Source organism: Hemiscyllium ocellatum, chromosome X, assembly GCF_020745735.1.
Source record: "Hemiscyllium ocellatum isolate sHemOce1 chromosome X, sHemOce1.pat.X.cur, whole genome shotgun sequence".
Taxonomy (NCBI): Eukaryota; Metazoa; Chordata; class Chondrichthyes; order Orectolobiformes; family Hemiscylliidae; genus Hemiscyllium; species Hemiscyllium ocellatum.
In genome coordinates, this window is record NC_083453.1 from 12146429 (window position 1) to 12164681 (window position 18253).

The 18253-nt window shown below is 43.0% G+C and overlaps 1 protein-coding gene across 1 annotated transcript in view; it reads right to left on the reverse strand.

The window, feature by feature from the left end:
- The window catches only part of LOC132805746 (uncharacterized), a 29706-nt gene that overhangs the window by 1888 nt on the left and 9565 nt on the right, over positions 1–18253 (reverse strand). Inside the window, exon 4 of the mRNA XM_060820973.1 lies at positions 6832–6945. Within this exon, the coding sequence (XP_060676956.1) occupies positions 6832–6945 (114 nt within the window). The remainder of the gene's footprint in view (positions 1–6831; positions 6946–18253) is intronic.

An 18253-nucleotide genomic window follows, 5' to 3' on the forward strand; every position in this document is an offset into this window, starting at 1 on the left:
AAAGTGATACAAATTTTTTTTTCCATTTTCATTCACAGCTACACCCCTTTTCAATTTTAAAGGGCTAATGATTGAAATACTTTCAGATCGAGACAGTTACCTTCCTTTCAAGAGCATTTTCATCTCCTCCATAAATATATGGCTGCGACACTGACGGTTAAGGCATATAAATATCTGTCAGAAATGGGGAGCAGGTAGGGGAGACATAGACATCCAGGTGTACCTTGCCATTTTGAAGTTCACTCAGAATTCTTAAACAGTTGCTGCAGTCTAAAAATGATTGCCAAAAAACTATTTGATTAAACATTTCTGTGGAACCACAAGATGCCAAAACGATCCCCATGCTCTCTATGGTTGTTGCAGTCACCCCTGTCCCTATACTACCACTCCATAGAGCTTAGAACAGTATAGTACAGTACAGGGCCTTTGGCCCACGATGTTGTGCCGAGCATTTATCTTGATATAGATCAACTTAACCTACACACCCCTCAATTTACTGCTGTCCATGTGCTTGTCCAGCAGTCGCTTAAATGTCTCTAATGTCTCTGACTTGACTACCATTGCTGACAGTGCATTCCACACACCCACCACTCTCTGCATAAAGAACCCATCTGTAACATCTCCCCAAAACCTTCCTCCAATCACCTTAAAATTATGACCCCTTGTGACAGCCATTTCTGCCCTGGGGAAAAGTCTCTGCTATTTACTCTATCTATGCCTCCCATTACCTTGTACATCTCGATCAAGTCACCTCTCTTCCTTCTTCTCTCCAGTATAAAAAGCCCTAGCTCACTCAACCTCTCTTCATAAGACATACCCTCCAATCCAGGCAGCATCCTGGAAAATCTCCTCTGCACCCTCTCTAAAGCATCTATATCCTTCCTACAATGAGGCAAACTGGACACAATACTCCAAGTGTGGTCTAACCAGGGTTTTATAGAACTGCAGCAAAACCTCACTGCTCTTAAACTGAATCCCCCTGTGAATGAAGGCGAAAACACCACATGCCTTCTTTTTTTTTATATAGATATTTTTATTGGAAATTTAACATTTTTGCAAATTTACAAAAATAAACAAAACTCTCAAATACAAACATTGATGTACAATTAAATCATATATACAATAGTCAAAATTTAACAAAAAGAAGAAAAAAAGAAAAAAAAAGGAGAAAAGAAAAAAAACGAGAACCAAACAAAAACAAAACTCAACTTTCTACTAATCTAACCTATAACTAACCAGAGTGTATACCTAAGTCTCTTACATGCTTGGAACGTATTAACATCAAATATAATAAAGCCCGTATTCGTGCGGGATTCCTCTCCCAAGGAGCCCCGGAGCAGCCAGGTCTGAAATCTTCACTAAATAAAAGCCCTTGTTAGGATGGCCAAAATATCTGCATTTATATAATTCAGAAAGGGCTGCCATATTTTATAAAATAATTCAGTCTTTCGGTGCACCATATTTGTGAGGAAGTCAAGGGGGATATATTCCATAATTAATCTGTGCCAATTTGAAAGTCCAGGGGGGCCCTCAGCCACCCAGTTCACCAAAATATTTTTCCTTGCACAGAAAGAGAGAATAGAAAATAGTCTCTTCCCGTGCATATCCAGAGATGAAAGGTTCGAAAAGCCCAAAAGGAGAGATACAGGGTCCACCCTAATTTCCGTTCCTAAAATTTCTGTCAGGGTACTTGCTACTTTAGTCCAGTATCTGCGGATTTTCTGACAAGTCCACAGACAATGTACAAGAGTACCCACCTCTATTTTGCATTTGGGACACATTGGAGATGCTCCTGCCTTAAATTTTGCCAGTCGAGCCGGTGCTATATGGGCCCTATGAAGTATCTTTAGTTGGATAGCCTGAGTTCTGTTACAGATAGTAATTCTTCTAGCATTTTCCCAAATGTCATTCCACATATCCTCAGAGATTTCTAGCCCCAAGTGCTGCTCCCATGTTTTAAGCAGGTCATCCATGTCTCCTGAGACTCCATCATGTAGCAAATGGTATATAGTACTAACGGAGGATACCCCCGCTGGTCGTAGGACATTACGTTCTCTGTCTGATTTATAAAGACTATCTATTAATGTAGTCTTCCTCTGTATATAATCTCGAATTTGGAAGTATCGAAAGAGATCCCCATTAGGTATTCCGAATTTCAGACGCAGCTGCTCAAAGGACATCAGGATCCCATCTTTAAATAGGTCCCCTAAGCATGAGATGCCCCTGGATCTCCAGAGTTTAAAGGTGGCATCTGTAATCCCCGGTTGGAATCCCCATGCGCCTACTATTGGTGCATGGGGGGATGTTTTATGTGGGTTACCCTCATTTTGCCGCATTATATTCCAGGCCTTAATTGTGTTTAATATTATGGGATTTTTACAGTGGTCTGTAATGATTTTCCTCTTATCTGAAAATAAAAGGTTAATAAGTGGATATTTTATTTGGGAGGCTTCGATATCCAACCAGATTGATTGTGGATCATACAAAACCCAATCAGCTATGTAACTTAGTAGGGAGCTTAACTGATATTTCCTAAAATCTGGGAAATCCAGTCCTCCCCTTGCCTGTGGAAGCTGTAGCTTCTTCAGCTTAATAAGGGGCCGTCTATGGTTCCAAATAAAGGAGCCCAACCAGCCATATAATTTACGTAGGGCTAGCCTTGGCAGCATCAGCGGGAGCATTCTCATAGGATATAAGAGACGGGGCAGAACATTCATTTTAATTAATGCTATTCTACCTAGCCAGGAAATCAGAAGGTCTCTCCATCGCTGGAGGTCCTGCCTTATCCTTTCCATTAATTGTACAAAATTAGCCCTATACAGCTGACCAAATACTGACGTGATAAAAATACCTAAATATAAGAAACCCTCCAGGGACCAACGGAAAGGAAAAGGGGATCCGTCCATTAGGTGGGGTATCATAACCAGGCCACCCATTGGCATAGCTTCCGATTTTGAAAAATTAATTTTATAGCCTGAGAATGCACTAAATGTATTAATAACTTGAATTAGACGAGGCACTGATATTAAAGGATTACTGAGGAATAAGAGAACGTCATCTGCATAGAGGGTAATTTTGTGTTTGCCTGTACCAATCCTCGGAGCCGTTATATTAGGATCAGTCCGGATGGTTTCTGCTAATGGTTCGATTATCAGTGTAAACAACAATGGTGAGAGAGGACATCCTTGACGGCAGCCCCTACCCACACTGAAGCCATCCGATCTTAACCCATTAGTAATAACAGCTGCTTTGGGGTCATTATACAATGTTGAGACCCATTTGGTAAACACCTGTCCAACGCCAAACCTTTCCAATGTGTAAAATAAATATGACCATTCAACCCTATCGAATGCCTTTTCCGCATCTAATGAAATTACTACTCTTGGAATCTTTCCCTGATGACAGGCTTGGATCATATTCAAGACCCTTCTGATATTATTGGATGATCTGTGGCCCTTAATAAATCCCGTCTGGTCCTCCTTTATGATGTATGGCAGTACCCTTTCTAGTCTCAGTGCTAACATTTTTGAGAGAATTTTAAAGTCTACATTTAGTAAGGATATTGGTCTGAAAGATGCACAGTGATCTGGGTCTTTTCCTTTTTTGAGGATAAGAGAAATATTTGCTTCTTTCAGCGAGGGCGGGAGACAGACCTGACTATGTGCAAAATTATACATATCCATAAGTGGGTCAGCCAATATTCCTGTAAATTCTTTATAGAATTCAGCTTGAACCACATGCCTTCTTAACATCCCTATTGACCTGGGTGGCAAGTTTGAGGGATCTATGTACATAGACCCCAAGATCCTGCTGTTACTCCACACTGCCAACAATCCTGCCTTTAACCCTGTACAGTATTCAGCAGTCAAATTCAACCTTCCAAAATATATCAATTTGCAGTTTTCCATGTTGAACTCCATCTGCCACTTCTCATATCACCTCTGCAACCTGTCAATGTCTTGTTGTCACCTGCAACAGCCCTTGACACTATCTAAAATACCACCAACCTTTGTGTCATCGACAAACTTAATAACCCACCCTTCTACTTCTTCATCCAAGTCAGTTATAAAAACTACAAAGAGCAGAGACCCAAGAACAGATCCTTGAGGGACACCACTGGTCAACGACCTCCAGGCAGAATACTTTTCATTGATTATCACTCGCTGTCTTCTTTCGGACAGCCAATTCTGTATCCAGACAGCCAAATTTCCCTGAATCCCATACCACCTAAACTTCTGAATGAGCCTACTGTGGGGAACTTTATCAAATGCCTTACTGGAATCCATATACACCACATCCACTGCTTTACATTCGTCAATTTTTCTCGTCAGATCCTCAAAGAACTCAGTAAGGCTTGTGAGGCATGACCTGCCTCCCACAGAGCCATGCTGACTATCCTTAATCAAGCTTTTTTTTAATATAGTCATAAATCCTATCTCTCAGAATCCTTTCCGGTACTTAGCTTACCACAGACGTAAGACTGACTGATCTGTAATTCCCAGGGATTTCCCTATTCCCTTTCTTAAACAGAGAAGCAACATTCACCTCCCTCCAATCATCCAGTGCTACTCCATATTGCCAATTCCTGGGTCTTACCACAGGACCACTATCTGTGAAAGCATGGCAGACACCACCCACTTGTCCAAATACTTGTAAATGAGGTGTAAAGCCCAAGTGCAGGCTTTCCTCAAGTGTTTTACAAATATACTTTCCCAATATCTTGGCTTCATTCACCAAGCTACTTGTGAGGCATTAGAAGATTGCTGTGGGAGCTATACTGCTGATAGCCAGCCTGTGAAGAAAGAACTAAGAGCCAGCCTTCTGGAAAGATGTACTCAGAGTAAAACATTGCTGGTATATATCTGTTGACTCCAATCGAGAGCGTGTTGCTGGAAACACAGCAGGTCAGGCAGTATCCGAGGAGCAGGAGAATTCACGTTTTGGGCGAGGGATCTTCATCAAGATGAGAAATGCTCATTCCTGATGAATGGCTCTTGCCCAAAACTTCGATTCTCCTGCTCCTCGGATGCTGCCTGACTTGCTGGGCTTTCTCAGCACCTCACTCTCGACTCAGATCTCCAGCATCTGCAGTCCTTACTATCTCCTGACTCCACTCTATTCTTGTGTCAGTAAGTGTCTCTTGATATGCACTCAAGATATTCTCAAATCAGCCTGTTCAGAGATGTAATTACACATTCCCTGGAGCAAGTGGGACTTTAACCCAGACCTTCTGGTTCAGGGGGAGGGATATTACCACTGCAGCATGTGACAATACTATGGCTTTAAAAGGTGTATTTTGTTCTAACTTTTTTAGGACAGTCTGCTCAAAGTCAATAAACAGTTTGTGAGGCCTTGGTTTTTGTTTTAAAAGTTGGAACAATAGAAACTGCCTTAATGTGTGAGGTCAAGCTCCCACAGAACCAGGAGTTTTAGTTTTTAGCTTTCTGCAGTTGCTGGTGTCTCTGTTACAGCAATAAGCTGGGGTTCTCTTCCTGTTGCTGAAATTGCATGTGAGAAAATCTGTTTTACTGAATTTGCCTTTGCCAAGGGTGTGTTTATGGGATGTTACTATACTGGAACATTTAATTAGTAATAGTTAATACACATATTATTTGATTAAGCATTTTGATGGAGTTACAGTTATGCCAATTCTTTTACTTTTATTTTGTCTGTATTTTAACAGTAGTATAAAAAGAAGTGCATTTGCCTAAAGTTGAGTGGTTTGACCAATTGAATTGCATCTGGAACGCAATGCCTTACACTTACCTTTAAAATAAGAAAATGTTAGCATCTAGACTATATTCTTAACATATTTTGAGGGGGTTTGGTCTGGTCCATAACAATCACAAGAGCCCCTAATAAACCATGCCAAATGCAGACACTTATCCAATAAGCCATATGTGCTCAAACATTTTTTTTTCCCTATCACCAAATCACTCACAGTACTTTTTTCACCTATTAACCACCACCAGCAAATCATCCGTGTTCTCCAATTGATTAATTTACATGAAAAGCCCATTAAGAGCTTAAATGTATTCAAAAAAACTATTTTTCTAATCAACCTTTTCAGAGATGTTCTTTCACACCTCTGCAGCAGGTAGGACTTGAACCTAGCTACCTGGTTCAGAGGTAGGGACTCTACCAATGCACCACAAGAGGGTAAAACAGCAACACATTGAACTGTAATCAGTAGAACTCAAACATTTGTGGAGAAGCCCCGACAGATTTCTAATCCATCGCCTTAACCAGGTGGCCTCCTACAAACCATCCTAGTGTGCTCAAATAACCATCCAATAAATGCCCTTCACTTGCAAATACTTAATCTCAATTGATACAACTAATTCTGCTGGCATCACTGGTTGTTGTAGAGGAAGAGAGAAAATTGATACAAAACAAAGAAAATTGATAAGGACACAAAAAGAAAAATCAGGTAATTTTCCCAATGCCAAACCACCTCATTTTCAATCCCTCACACCTCCTGTCTTATCTCCTGTGGCCAGTTAAAATTCTGCTCATAGTTTTGTATGTGCTAACCTAAGCAAAAGATACTTAGTGCCATGTACATCCTTCAGACCATTGCCATACACATTGCCCTGGGCTACCTAATCTATATTCCTTCAGACTACTGCCATGCTCAAAACTTGATGTGGCTGGTTGGAGCAGGATAAAGGGAAAGTAAAACTCTGGAATATCAGAACTCTAGCACTGCAAGCTGCTGTCTGGATAAGCCTAGGAGTTCATTAACACTCTTAGTTCCTTTAGACCATGAGATAGAGAAATGGATCCAAGAAAGACTGAACAAGAAAACAAGCAACAAAATGGAACTCTTACCTGTCCACTGTCATTAATTTCGGAGTCTCTGGAAATGAAGCTGGGATAGCAGAGTTCTTCTTGGCAATTGGAAAACTCCCATCAACAATATTTGTGGATAACATTTGGGAGTTCCTAATGGAGTGCAACATTTGATATTTAACCAAACAGCAATTGCAAGAACTTAAAAAAATAGCAGCAAGAGTTGTCTGAAGCCTGGACCCTGGAATTTTTCCCAATGTTTCACTTGTCTGTTAAAACATTGAGGTGGCAATCAAATCTGATGTTGTGTTATGATGCGAAAGCATAATGTGAGCAGTTTCACATAACTTTTTAAAATCCTTTTTTACCCCTTCTATACCCAGAGAGGCAAGAGACAGGCAAAGCATCTGTTGGTTCTTCCTGGAACAGCTCACTAGCCTGTCACAGGAGGTTATAGTGTGAGGTACACCATTTCACATCAGGCACAGCTAGTCAGGAGACTCCCACACTGACTGCTGCCATAGGTATAATAGAGGATTTACTGGTTGATAATCAATCTGTGTGGCCAGTGATCCAGATTTGGAGTGAACAAGTCAGATTCTGTAACTGTGGAGAGCCACTGTCTTAGTTGTATCGTTGGATTCCGGGAATTGACAGATATTTTGTGATTCTATAGCCCACAGTCTGAGGCTGAATCTGACTGTTCACACTCTAGCTGCTGTATTTAACTCGGAGCTGAGCTTTCACCCTTGTATCCTCTCTCAGACCACCTACTTCCACCTCCTGTCACATTGCCCATCTCTACCCTTGCCTTAGCACATCTGCTGCTGAAACCCTCATCCATATCATTGCTACTTTCAGAATCAACTGTTCCAATGTTCTCCTGACTGCCTCCCGAAACTTGAGCTCATCCAAAGCTCTGCTCCCCATATTCTAATTTGCTCCACCCTCTTCACCAGCACCCCTGTCCTTCCTAAATTATTGGATTCCAGTCCAGCAACACCTCAAATCCATATGTTCAACTCCTCGCAGGGTAAAAACAATGACTGCAGATGCTGGAAACCAGATTCTGGATTAGTGGTGCTGGAAGAGCACAGCAGTTCAGGCAGCATCCAACGAGCAGCGAAATCGACGTTTCGGGCAAAAGTCCTTCATCAGGAATAAAGGCAGAGAGCCTGAAGCATGGAGAGATAAGCTAGAGGAGGGTGGGGTGGGGAGGGAGTAGCAGAGAGTACAATGGGTGAGTAGGGGAGGAGATGAAGGTGATAGGTCAGGGAGGAAAGGATGGAGTGGATAGGTGGAAAAGGAGCTAGGCAGGTCGGACAAGTCCGGACAAGTCATGGTGACAGTGCTGAGCTGGAAGTTTGAAACTAGGATGAGGTGGGGGAAGGGGAAATGAAGAAACTGTTGAAGTCCACATTGATGCCCTGGGGTTGAAGTGTTCCGAGGCGGAAGATGAGGCGTTCTTCCTCCAGGCGCCTGGTGGTGAGGGAGCAGCGGTGAAGGAGGCCCAGGACCTCCGTGTCCTCGGCAGAGTGGGAGGGGGAGTTGAAATGTTGGGCCACAGGGCAGTGTGGTTGATTGGTGTGGGTGTCTCGGAGATGTTCCCTAAAGCGCTCTGCTAGGAGGCGTCCAGTCTTCCCAATGTAGAGGAGACTGCATCAGGAGCAACGGATACAATAAATGATATTAGTGGATGTGCAGGTAAAACTTTGATGGATGTGGAAGGCTCCTTTAGGGCCTTGGATAGAGGTGAGGGAGGAGGTGTGGGCACAGGTTTTACAGTTCCTGCGGTGGCAGGGGAAAGTGCCAGGATGGGAGGGTGGGTCGTAGGGGGGGCGTGGACCTGACCAGGTAGTCACGGAGGGAACGGTCTTTGCGGAAGGCGGAAAGGGGTGGGGAGGGAAAATATCCCTGGTGGTGGGGTCTTTTTGGAGGTGGCAGAAATGTCGGCGGATGATTTAGTTTATGCGAAAGTTTGTAGGGTGGAAGGTGAGCACCAGGGGCGTTCTGTCCTTGTTACGGTTGGAGGGGTGGGGTCTGAGGGCGGAGGTGCGGGATGTGGATGAGATGCGTTGGAGGGCATCTTTAAGGGAAATTGCAGTCTCTAAAGAAGGAAGCCATCTGGTGTGTTCTATGGTGGAACTGGTCCTCCTGGGAGCAGATATGGCGGAGGCAGAGGAATTGGGAATACAGGATGGCATTTTTGCAAGAGATAGGGTGGGAAGAGGTGTAATCCAGGTAGCTGTGGGAATCGGTGGGTTTGTAAAAAATGTCAGTGTCAAGTTGGTCGTCATTAATGGAGATGGAGAGGTCCAGGAAAAGGAGGGAGGTGTCAGAGATGGTCCACGTACATTTAAGGTCAGGGTGGAATGTGTTGGTGAAGTTGATGAATTGCTCAACCTCCTCGCGGGAGCACGAGGTGGCGCCAATGCAGTCATCAATGTAGCGGAGGAAGAGGTGGGGAGTGGTGCCGGTGTAATTGCGGAAGATCAACTGTTCTACGTAGCTAACAAAGAGACAGGCATAGCTGGGGCCCATATGTGTGCCCATGGCTACCCCTTTGGTCTGGAGGAAGTGGGAGGATTCAAAGGAGAAATTGTTAAGGGTGAGGACCAGTTCGGCCAAACGAATAAGAGTGTCGGTGGAAGGGTACTGTTGGGGACGTCTGGAGAGGAAAAAAACGGAGGACTTGGAGGCCCTGGTCATGGCGGATGGAGGAGTAGAGGGATTGGATATCCATGGTGAAGATGAGGTGTTGGGGGCCGGGGAAACAGAAGTCTTGGAGGAGGTGGAGGGCGTGGGTGGTGTCTCGCACGTATGTGGGGAGTTCCTGGACTAGGGGGGATAGAACAGTGTCGAGGTCGGTAGAGATGAGTTCAGTGGGACTGGAGCATGCTGAGACAATGGGTCGGCCGGGGTGGTCAGGCTTGTGGATCTTGGGAAGGAGGTAAAACCGGGCAGTGCGGGGTTCCCGGACTATGAGGTTGGAAGCTGTGGGTGGGAGATCTCCTGAGGTGATGAGGTTCTGTATGGTCTGGGAGATGATGGTTTGGTGATGGGGGGTGGGGTCATGGTCGATGGGGCAGTAGGAAGAGATGTCTTTGAGTTGGCGTTTGGCTTCAGCAGTGTAGAGGTCAGTGCGCCAGACTATCACTGCGCCCCTTTATCTGCTGGCTTAATGGTGAGGTTGGGATTGGAGCAGAGGGATTGGAGGGCTGCACGTTGTGAGGGTGAGAGGTTAGAGTGGGGGAGGGGAGTAGACAGGTTGAGGCGGTTAATGTCCCGGTGGTAGTTGGAAATGAAGAGGTCGAGGGCAGGTAATAGGCCAGCTTGGGGTGTCCAGGTGGATGCAGTGTGTTGGAGGTGGGCGAAGGGGTCCTCGGAAGGTAGGCGAGAGTCCTGATTGTGAAAGTAAGCTCGGAGGTGGAGGCGACGGAAGAACTGTTCGACGTCACGGCGTGTATTAAATTCATTGATGCGTAGACGGAGGGGGATGAAGGTGAGTCCTTTGCTGAGGACTGATCGTTCGTCCTCAGTGAGGGGGAGGTCTGGGGGGATGGTGAAAACTCGGCAAGGCTGGGAGCTGGGATCTGGTGTGGAGCTGGGAGTGGGGTCGGAGCCTGTAACTGGAGTGGGTGTGATGGTGGGGGGAATGGGGGTGGAGTCATGAGCAGGTCCTCACAGGGCCTCATCGCTCCCAATCTCTATAACCTCTTCCCTACAACCCACTGAATTCTCTGTCCTCTGACAAAGCTGCCTATGTGCATCCCAAAATTGCACACAGAAAGAAGTAATGGGCTTTCTATGTTTTTAGTGCTGAATAATAATGGAGAAGGCTTAGTTGGCCGGACAGCTGGTTTGTGATACAGAGTGATGTCAACAGTGTGAGTTCAATTTCCACAGTGGCTGAGGTTACCATGAAGGGCTCTACTTCTCATCCATCTCCCTTGCCTGAGGCACAGAGACCCTTAGGTTAAACCACCTCCAGTTGTCTTTCTCTAATAAGAGAGCAGGACTGTGGCAACTTTACCTTTTAGAGTAGTTCAGAATAATACTGAATCCAGCGGCCCTGATGTGATGTTTTTTGTTGTTTTTTGTTGTTTTATTTTTCCTGAAACTGTGTCCTGTATTCTGACCTATGCGAAGTAACCATTGTGCTGTGAGACAAGGATGAGTTTCTCCTTTTGGAACCAGACACTTAAGTAGAACTAATAAGGCTATTGTTTTTGATGCCTAGGCCTCTCCTCAGCATTGATGCATTTTAGTTTCATTGTGTTTAAGAGTATGAGTTGTAAATTTCATGTAAAAACGGTCCAGAATCTATTTTTGTAATATTCTGTAAATAAATTATGTGTGTAGATTAGATTAGATTACTTACAGTGTGGAAACAGGCCCTTCGGCCCAACAAGTCCACACCGACCCGCCGAAGCGCGACCCGCCGAAGCGCAACCCACCCATACCCCTAATTTACCCCTTACCTAACACTAAGGGCAATTTAGCATGGCCAATTCACCTGACCCGCACATCTTTGGACTGTGGGAGGAAACCGGAGCACCCGGTGGAAACCCACGCAGATACGGGGAGAACGTGCAAACTCCACACAGTCAGTCGCCTGAGTTGGGAATTGAACCCGGGTCTCAGGCGCTGTGAGACAGCAGTGCTAACCACTGTGCCACCGTGCCGTGTACGTATGAGGCAAATTGCTTCAGAAGTTTTCACTAGCCCATTGTCAGTGTTAACTGACTTCGAGGCAGCTTCTTCTCAAGATTTACCATTGCCTCTTGAAAATCAGCTTTATTGCAGAATTATTGTCAGAATCTCAGCTTGTACCTGCTGCACACAACAGCAGTCCTCTCAAATAACTGGAACCTGGGTACAGCATTGCTGATACATGCAGCTGCATAGTGTAAACTTCTTGTTGTTTGGCACTACACCAACCACAATTCTCTACGAACCAGAATTTCTGTATTTCCCTATTTCATTTTAGCAATTGGAAGCCATTCAGGTTATCCAGGACCAGAGTTATAGTCATACAGCATAGAAACAGACCATTCAGTCTAACTAGTCCATGAAGATTACAATCCCAAACTAGTCTAGTCCAACTCGCCTGCCCCTGACCCCCATCCCTCCAAACTTTTCCTATTCATGTATCTATCCAAATGTCTCTTAAACATTGTAACTGTACCTTCATTCACCACTTCCTCAGGAAGCTCATCCCACACATGAACAACCATCTGTGTAAAACATTTGCCCCCATGTCTTTTTTAAATCTCTCTCCTCTCACCTTAAAAATGTGCCCATTCGCTTGAAATTCCCCCATTCCAAGAAAAAGACAATCACCATTATTTCTACCTATACCTCTCATTATTTTATAAACTTCTATCAGATCATCTCTCAACGTCTTACACTACAGTGAAGTAAAGCTCAGCCTATCCAACCTTTCCATATGACTCAAATCTTCCATACCAGGCAACATCCTGGTAAATCTCTTCTGAATCCCTTCCAGCTTGATAATATCCTTCCTATAACTGGGTGACCTGAACTGGACACGTACTCCAGAAGAGGCCTCACTAATATCCTGTACAACCTCAACATGACATCCTAACTCTGATACGTAAAAGACTAAGCAATGAAGGCAAGTGTGCCAAATGTCTTTTTAACCACCTTGCCTCTATGTGACGCAACCTTCAAAGAATTATGTACCTGCACCCCTAGGTCTCTCTGTTATACAACACTATCTAAGGCCTTACCATTAATTGTAGAAGCCTTACCTCTGCTTATTGTACCAAAATGCAACATCTCGCAATTATCCTGATTGAACTTCATCTGCCATTTTTCAGCTGATTGATCCATTTGATTAAGGTGACCTCCTAGGTCTCCTTGATATGGCTGGACAAGCTTCTGTGAGGGGTGCTGGCGGCCCATATTCATAGCTACCATTGACATTCTTTATTTTTCCAATACATGAGTTATAAACCCAAGACTTGCTATTATAAATCCATTTACCAAAGAAAAGCCAGAGTGAGAAGTGCAAAAGCGTTGACACTAAGTAGAAAATTGACATCTGTGGATGTGGTGAAAAGGGCAAGAATCAGAAAGCTTTGATTAAAGAATTTCAAGGTAAAGTCACCATAGTTGAACTCTCTCTCTTAAACTTGGTGGCAAGTTTAAGTTGAGGACCACTACATCTCAGTAAGGTCAAGAAGGTGGACCCTTCATAATGACCTCAGCCAGTACGGGAATTAAATCCCTCTGTTGGCGTCACTCTGCATTGCAAACCCCTGACCCTCCAACCACATGAGCTAACCAACTCCTTTAAATATACTGTTGGTTCAGCCATGATATATGATGTTAGGGCCAAGGAGAATAATTGCTGAAGTGTTTTGCCAGTTCTGAATCAAATAAAAGCTGCTCTCTAACATCATGAGCCCAGACAGTATTTCATAGTTTTACTGAAATATTCAGAGCCCCCACACCCCACTTTTTTCTCTTACACAATGCTCATTGAAAGGGCAAAAAAAATTAATGAGAATATTAAATTGACGAAACCATATGTATTTTCTAATTACCACTTTCATGTTTTAAACTTTGTTACAGAATAAGAAGGTTAGCTCTATCTGGAGAATAAAATTGGCCAATTAAATGCTGCAGAGAAATACTTTGATTTTTTTTAAACAAATTAATTTCAGAAAATAATATTTCCCTTCATAAAATTTACAATACAGACAAAACTGGTTTATGTTGGCATGTTTGCCAGATTCTACTCTGGCTGGTGCAAGTGAATCTGGTTCGACTGGTTTTAAACAGACAAAGATAGGATTACAGTACAGCTGTAATGCTGCAGGCTCACTTAAAGTAAGACTTCTGGTGGTTGGAAAATTCAGTGTCTGAAGTCATTTAAAGGTGTTGCAGTTACCTGTAATTTACAATGTGCAGGGTAATGCATGGATGGACAAAGACATTTTTCAAGAATGATTTCATCGTGTTTTTACACCTGCAGTGAAACAGCATTTTTAAAAAATTGACAAGCCTGAAGATAATGAAGCAGTTGTAGAGCTCACTCTCATGAATCTGAGTTTGGGAAAGGCAACATTTTTACCAGTTTCCTGTCTCCCAAAGTCAACTGTTGATTTAACCTAACAGGGTGTCATCCAGAAAAAATGAAATATTATTACATAAGACATTTCATGAGGAAGCTTATCAATCATGTAGGCACAATACAGAACTTCAAATCTGTATGTAGCATTGAAACAATTAAATGAGGCCTGTGCTTGGAAATCAATGAAATGTGCAACACTGAGTAAGACTTAGGAAAATTGTTACACACTGTTATATTTTCAGAAGGGTCTTCTGATGAAGAGGATTTTGAAGGATTTAAGACGTAGAACAAATGTATTTTCGGAAAATATGGGAATGGTGAATGATATTCTTCCTACACATCCAATTGACAAATTTCACAAAAATGAGATAGATGAAAGTAATGGAAGGACTCTGAAGTGACTTGTACTGTTAACAATACAATAGCCCTTCCTGATGAAGGGCTCCTGCCTGAAACATTGATTTTCCTGCTCCTCAGATGCTGCCTGATCTGCTGTACTTCTTCAGCACCATTCTAATCTTGATTCTGATCTCCAGCATCAGCAGTCCTCACTTTCGCCTAATACAGCAGTTATGGTGAGCCTGTAAGTCCTCAAAAGCCAAAGGAGGCTGATAAGAAGGAGTTTTCAGTGAAGAGGAGAAAACAGGTTAATGTGACTTCAGCTTTTCATGTTGCGATTAAATTTGCAGACTTGATTCTGCACAAGAGGTTGTGCCATTTCACATTCTGCACACTACTTGCATGCAAAAAAGGCAGAAAGCAAATTGATATTTATTCAATAAAGCATGCAGGACTAATCTCCTATGCCTTCTACATCTTTGGGGACAGTTGAAAGAGAATCTGAGGACTGGTTGTTCTTGAATACCTGGAAATATATACAGTATATATTATTGACTTGGATGGTGGAAGTGAATATACTATCATCAAGTTTGCAGCTGACACAAAAATAGGTGGCAAGATAAGTAGTGAGGATACACAGGGAGTCTACAGAGGAATATAACAGGTTAAGTGATTGAATAAAAACTTAGCAGATGGAATATAATGTGGAAAGGTTGAGGTTATGCACTTTGGCAGGAAAAATAGAGTTCAATATTATTTAAATGGAAAGACTGCAGGGTTCAGCAGGACAGAGAAATTTGAGTGAATGAATCATAAAAAGCTGGCATCAAAGTTCAGTGGGTAATAGGAAAGGCAAATGGAATGTTGGCCTTTAGTTCAAAAGGATTGGAATATAAAAAGTTGTGAAGTCTTGCTAAAAATACATCAGGCTGGTCAGATCACAGCTGGAATATCACAGTGAACAGTTTTGATCCCATAACTAAGGAAAGATATACGAGCATTGAGGCAGTCCAGAGGAGGAGGAGAAGAGATGAGGAGGAATTTTCTTATCTCAAAGGGTAGTGAATCTGTGGAATTCTTTGCCGCAAAAGACTGTTGAAGTTGCATCGTTAAGTATATTCAAGGCTGAGCGAGACAGATTTGAAATCATGAAAGGAATTAATTGTTATGGGGATAAGGCAGGAAAGTGGAGTTGAAGAAGATCACATCAGGCATGATCTCATTGAATGGCGGAATGATCTCAAAGGGCTGAATGGCCTATTTCTGCTCCTATGTCTCATTATCTTGCACTTTAATTTATGCTTTAATATACTGTTGAAGATTAGAAATAAAAAGAATACTGTTCTTTACACCCCGAGTGCCTGCATCTTCTTTTATATTTAATTCTTTAAAGGTTCATGCTACAAGTATGCTGGATGGCATCAGGAAACATAACTCTCTGTCAACCACCATTTTTGATTAATTGGCACCATCCATCCCCCATACAGGCCAGAAGACTTTAATGTGGATACTTTCATGGTTAAAAAACTGACATTGTCAGTACGGACTAACAAACCACTTGTCTCTTATTTAAACATAAAAAGCCACACTTATGACAAATTAAACACCCAGTAATTTCTGATTTACATAAAATATCCCATGTGTGTCAGTAAAATTACTTGAAGCTTTTAATGATATATAGGTGTAAGTAGAGGTATGTGACAAAACCGAGCACAGTGGAGGCAAAATATGGAATTTGGAAAATCCGTTCTGTCCGAAGTATTGTGTATATTTATTCATTGTGTGTATATAAGAAATAGGAGTCAGTTTAAGCCCGTTGGCTCTTTGAACCTATTCTGCCTTTCAATAAGATCATGCTAATTCACTACCTCAACTTCACTTTCCTGCCTAACCACGTGGATTCAGGGAGATCTACAGCACTGAAAAAGGTGTTTTGGCCCACTGAATATGTGCCAGTCAAAAACAAGCACTTAAATATTTTAATCCTGATTCCCACTACCCTCTGGACCTCCCACCATTAGCTTCAATTTATGCTCCATGCTCATTGATTCCTCCACCATTGGGAAAAGTTACTTCCCGTCTCCCCTATCTATAGCCCTCATAATTTTATACAACTCAATCATGTTCCCCTTCAGTTTCCTCTGCTCCACGGAAAACAACATCAGTCTAACCAATCTCTCTTCATAACTAAAACACAAAGAATGTGATATTGGGGCAGACACAACACCCAATATAACAAGTTAGAGTTTCCTATAATTTAAAGGCTGATTTTCTAATATCTTTGTTAGTGATGATTATGCATTCCAAATAAAGGCAGCTGTTTTTGTTGTGGGTGGGTGGGGGGGTTAATCTCGGATAACTGATATTTTATGATTTTGGGTGCTTAAATAATAAGACCAGTTAGTAGCAGCCTTTATCATTGCACGACCAAATCAGGCATTTCCAACAAACTACGTTAAATAATGTATTACTACACCAAGTACTGAGGAATATGGCTAATAAATATTGCAGGTCACATTAGCACATCACTACCACAAGACACCTGTATAGAAAAAGAGGAAATAGGAGAAGGCCATTCAGCCCTTCAAGCCTGCTCTGCCAGTCAATATGATCATGGTTGAACATCCAACTCAGTACCCTGTTTCCATTTTTATCTATACCCTTTGATTCCTTTAGCACTAAGAATTACATCTAACCTCCTCTTGAATGTTTTGCCATCAACCACTTTCTATGGTAGAGAATTCCACAGACTCTTGGAGATAGTGAGAATTGTAGATGCTGGAGAGTCAGAGTGGATAAAGAGTGAAGCTGGAAAAAGCACAGCAGGTCAAGCAGCATCAGAGGATAAGAAGAGTTGACCTTCCAGGAAGTAACAAAGAGGATTGATGAGGGCAGAGCAGTAGATGTGATCTATGTGGACTTCAGTAAGGCATTCGACAAGGTTCCTCATGGGAGAATGGTTAGATCTCATGAAATACATGGAGAACTAGTCATTTGGATACAGAACTGGCTCGAAGGTAGAAGACAGAGGGGTGGTGGTGGAGGGTTGTTTTTCAGACTGGAGGCCTGAGACCAGTGGAGTGCCACAAGGATCGGTGCTGGGTCCGCTACTTTTTGTCATTTATATAAATGAGCTCTATATGTTATTAGATTAGACTTACAGTGTGGAAACAGGCCCTTCGGCCCAACAAGTCCACACCGACCCGCCGAAGCGAAACCCACCCATACCCCTACATTTACCCCTTACCTAACACTACAGGCAATTTAGCATGGCCAATTCACCTGACCTGCACATCTTTGGACTGTGGGAGGAAACCGGAGCACCCGGAGGAAACCCACGCAGACACGGGGAGAACGTGCAAACTCCACACAGTCAGTCACCTGAGTCGGGAATTGAACCCGGGTCTCAGGTGCTGTGAGGCAGCAGTGCTAACCACTGTGCCACCGTGCCGCCCACAAAGTGAGTATAGGAGGTATAGTTAGTAAGTTTGCAGATGACACCAAAATTGGAGGTGTAGTGGACAGCGAAGAAGGTTACCTCAGAGTTCAAAAGGATCTTGATCAGATGGGGCAATGGGCTGAGGAGTGGCAGATGGAGTTTAAATTAGATTAATGTGAGGTGCTGCATTTTGGGAAAGCAAATCAGAGCAGGACCAAGACACTTAATGGTAAGGTCCTAGGGAGTGTTGCTGAACAAAGAGACCTTAGAGTGCAGATTCATAGCTCCTTGAAAGTGGAGTCACAGGTAGATAAGATAGTGAAGAAGGTGTGGTATGTTTTCCTTTATTGGTCAGAGTATTGAGTACAGGAGTTGGGAGGTCAATAGACAATAGACAATAGGTGCAGGAGTAGGCCATTCAGCCCTTCGAGCCTGCACCGCCATTCAATATGATCATGGCTGATCATTCCTAATCAGTATCCGCTCCCTGCCTTATCTCCATAACCCTTGATTCCACTATCTTTGAGAGCTCTATCCAACTCTTTCTTAAATGAATCCAGAGACTGGGCCTCCACTGTCCT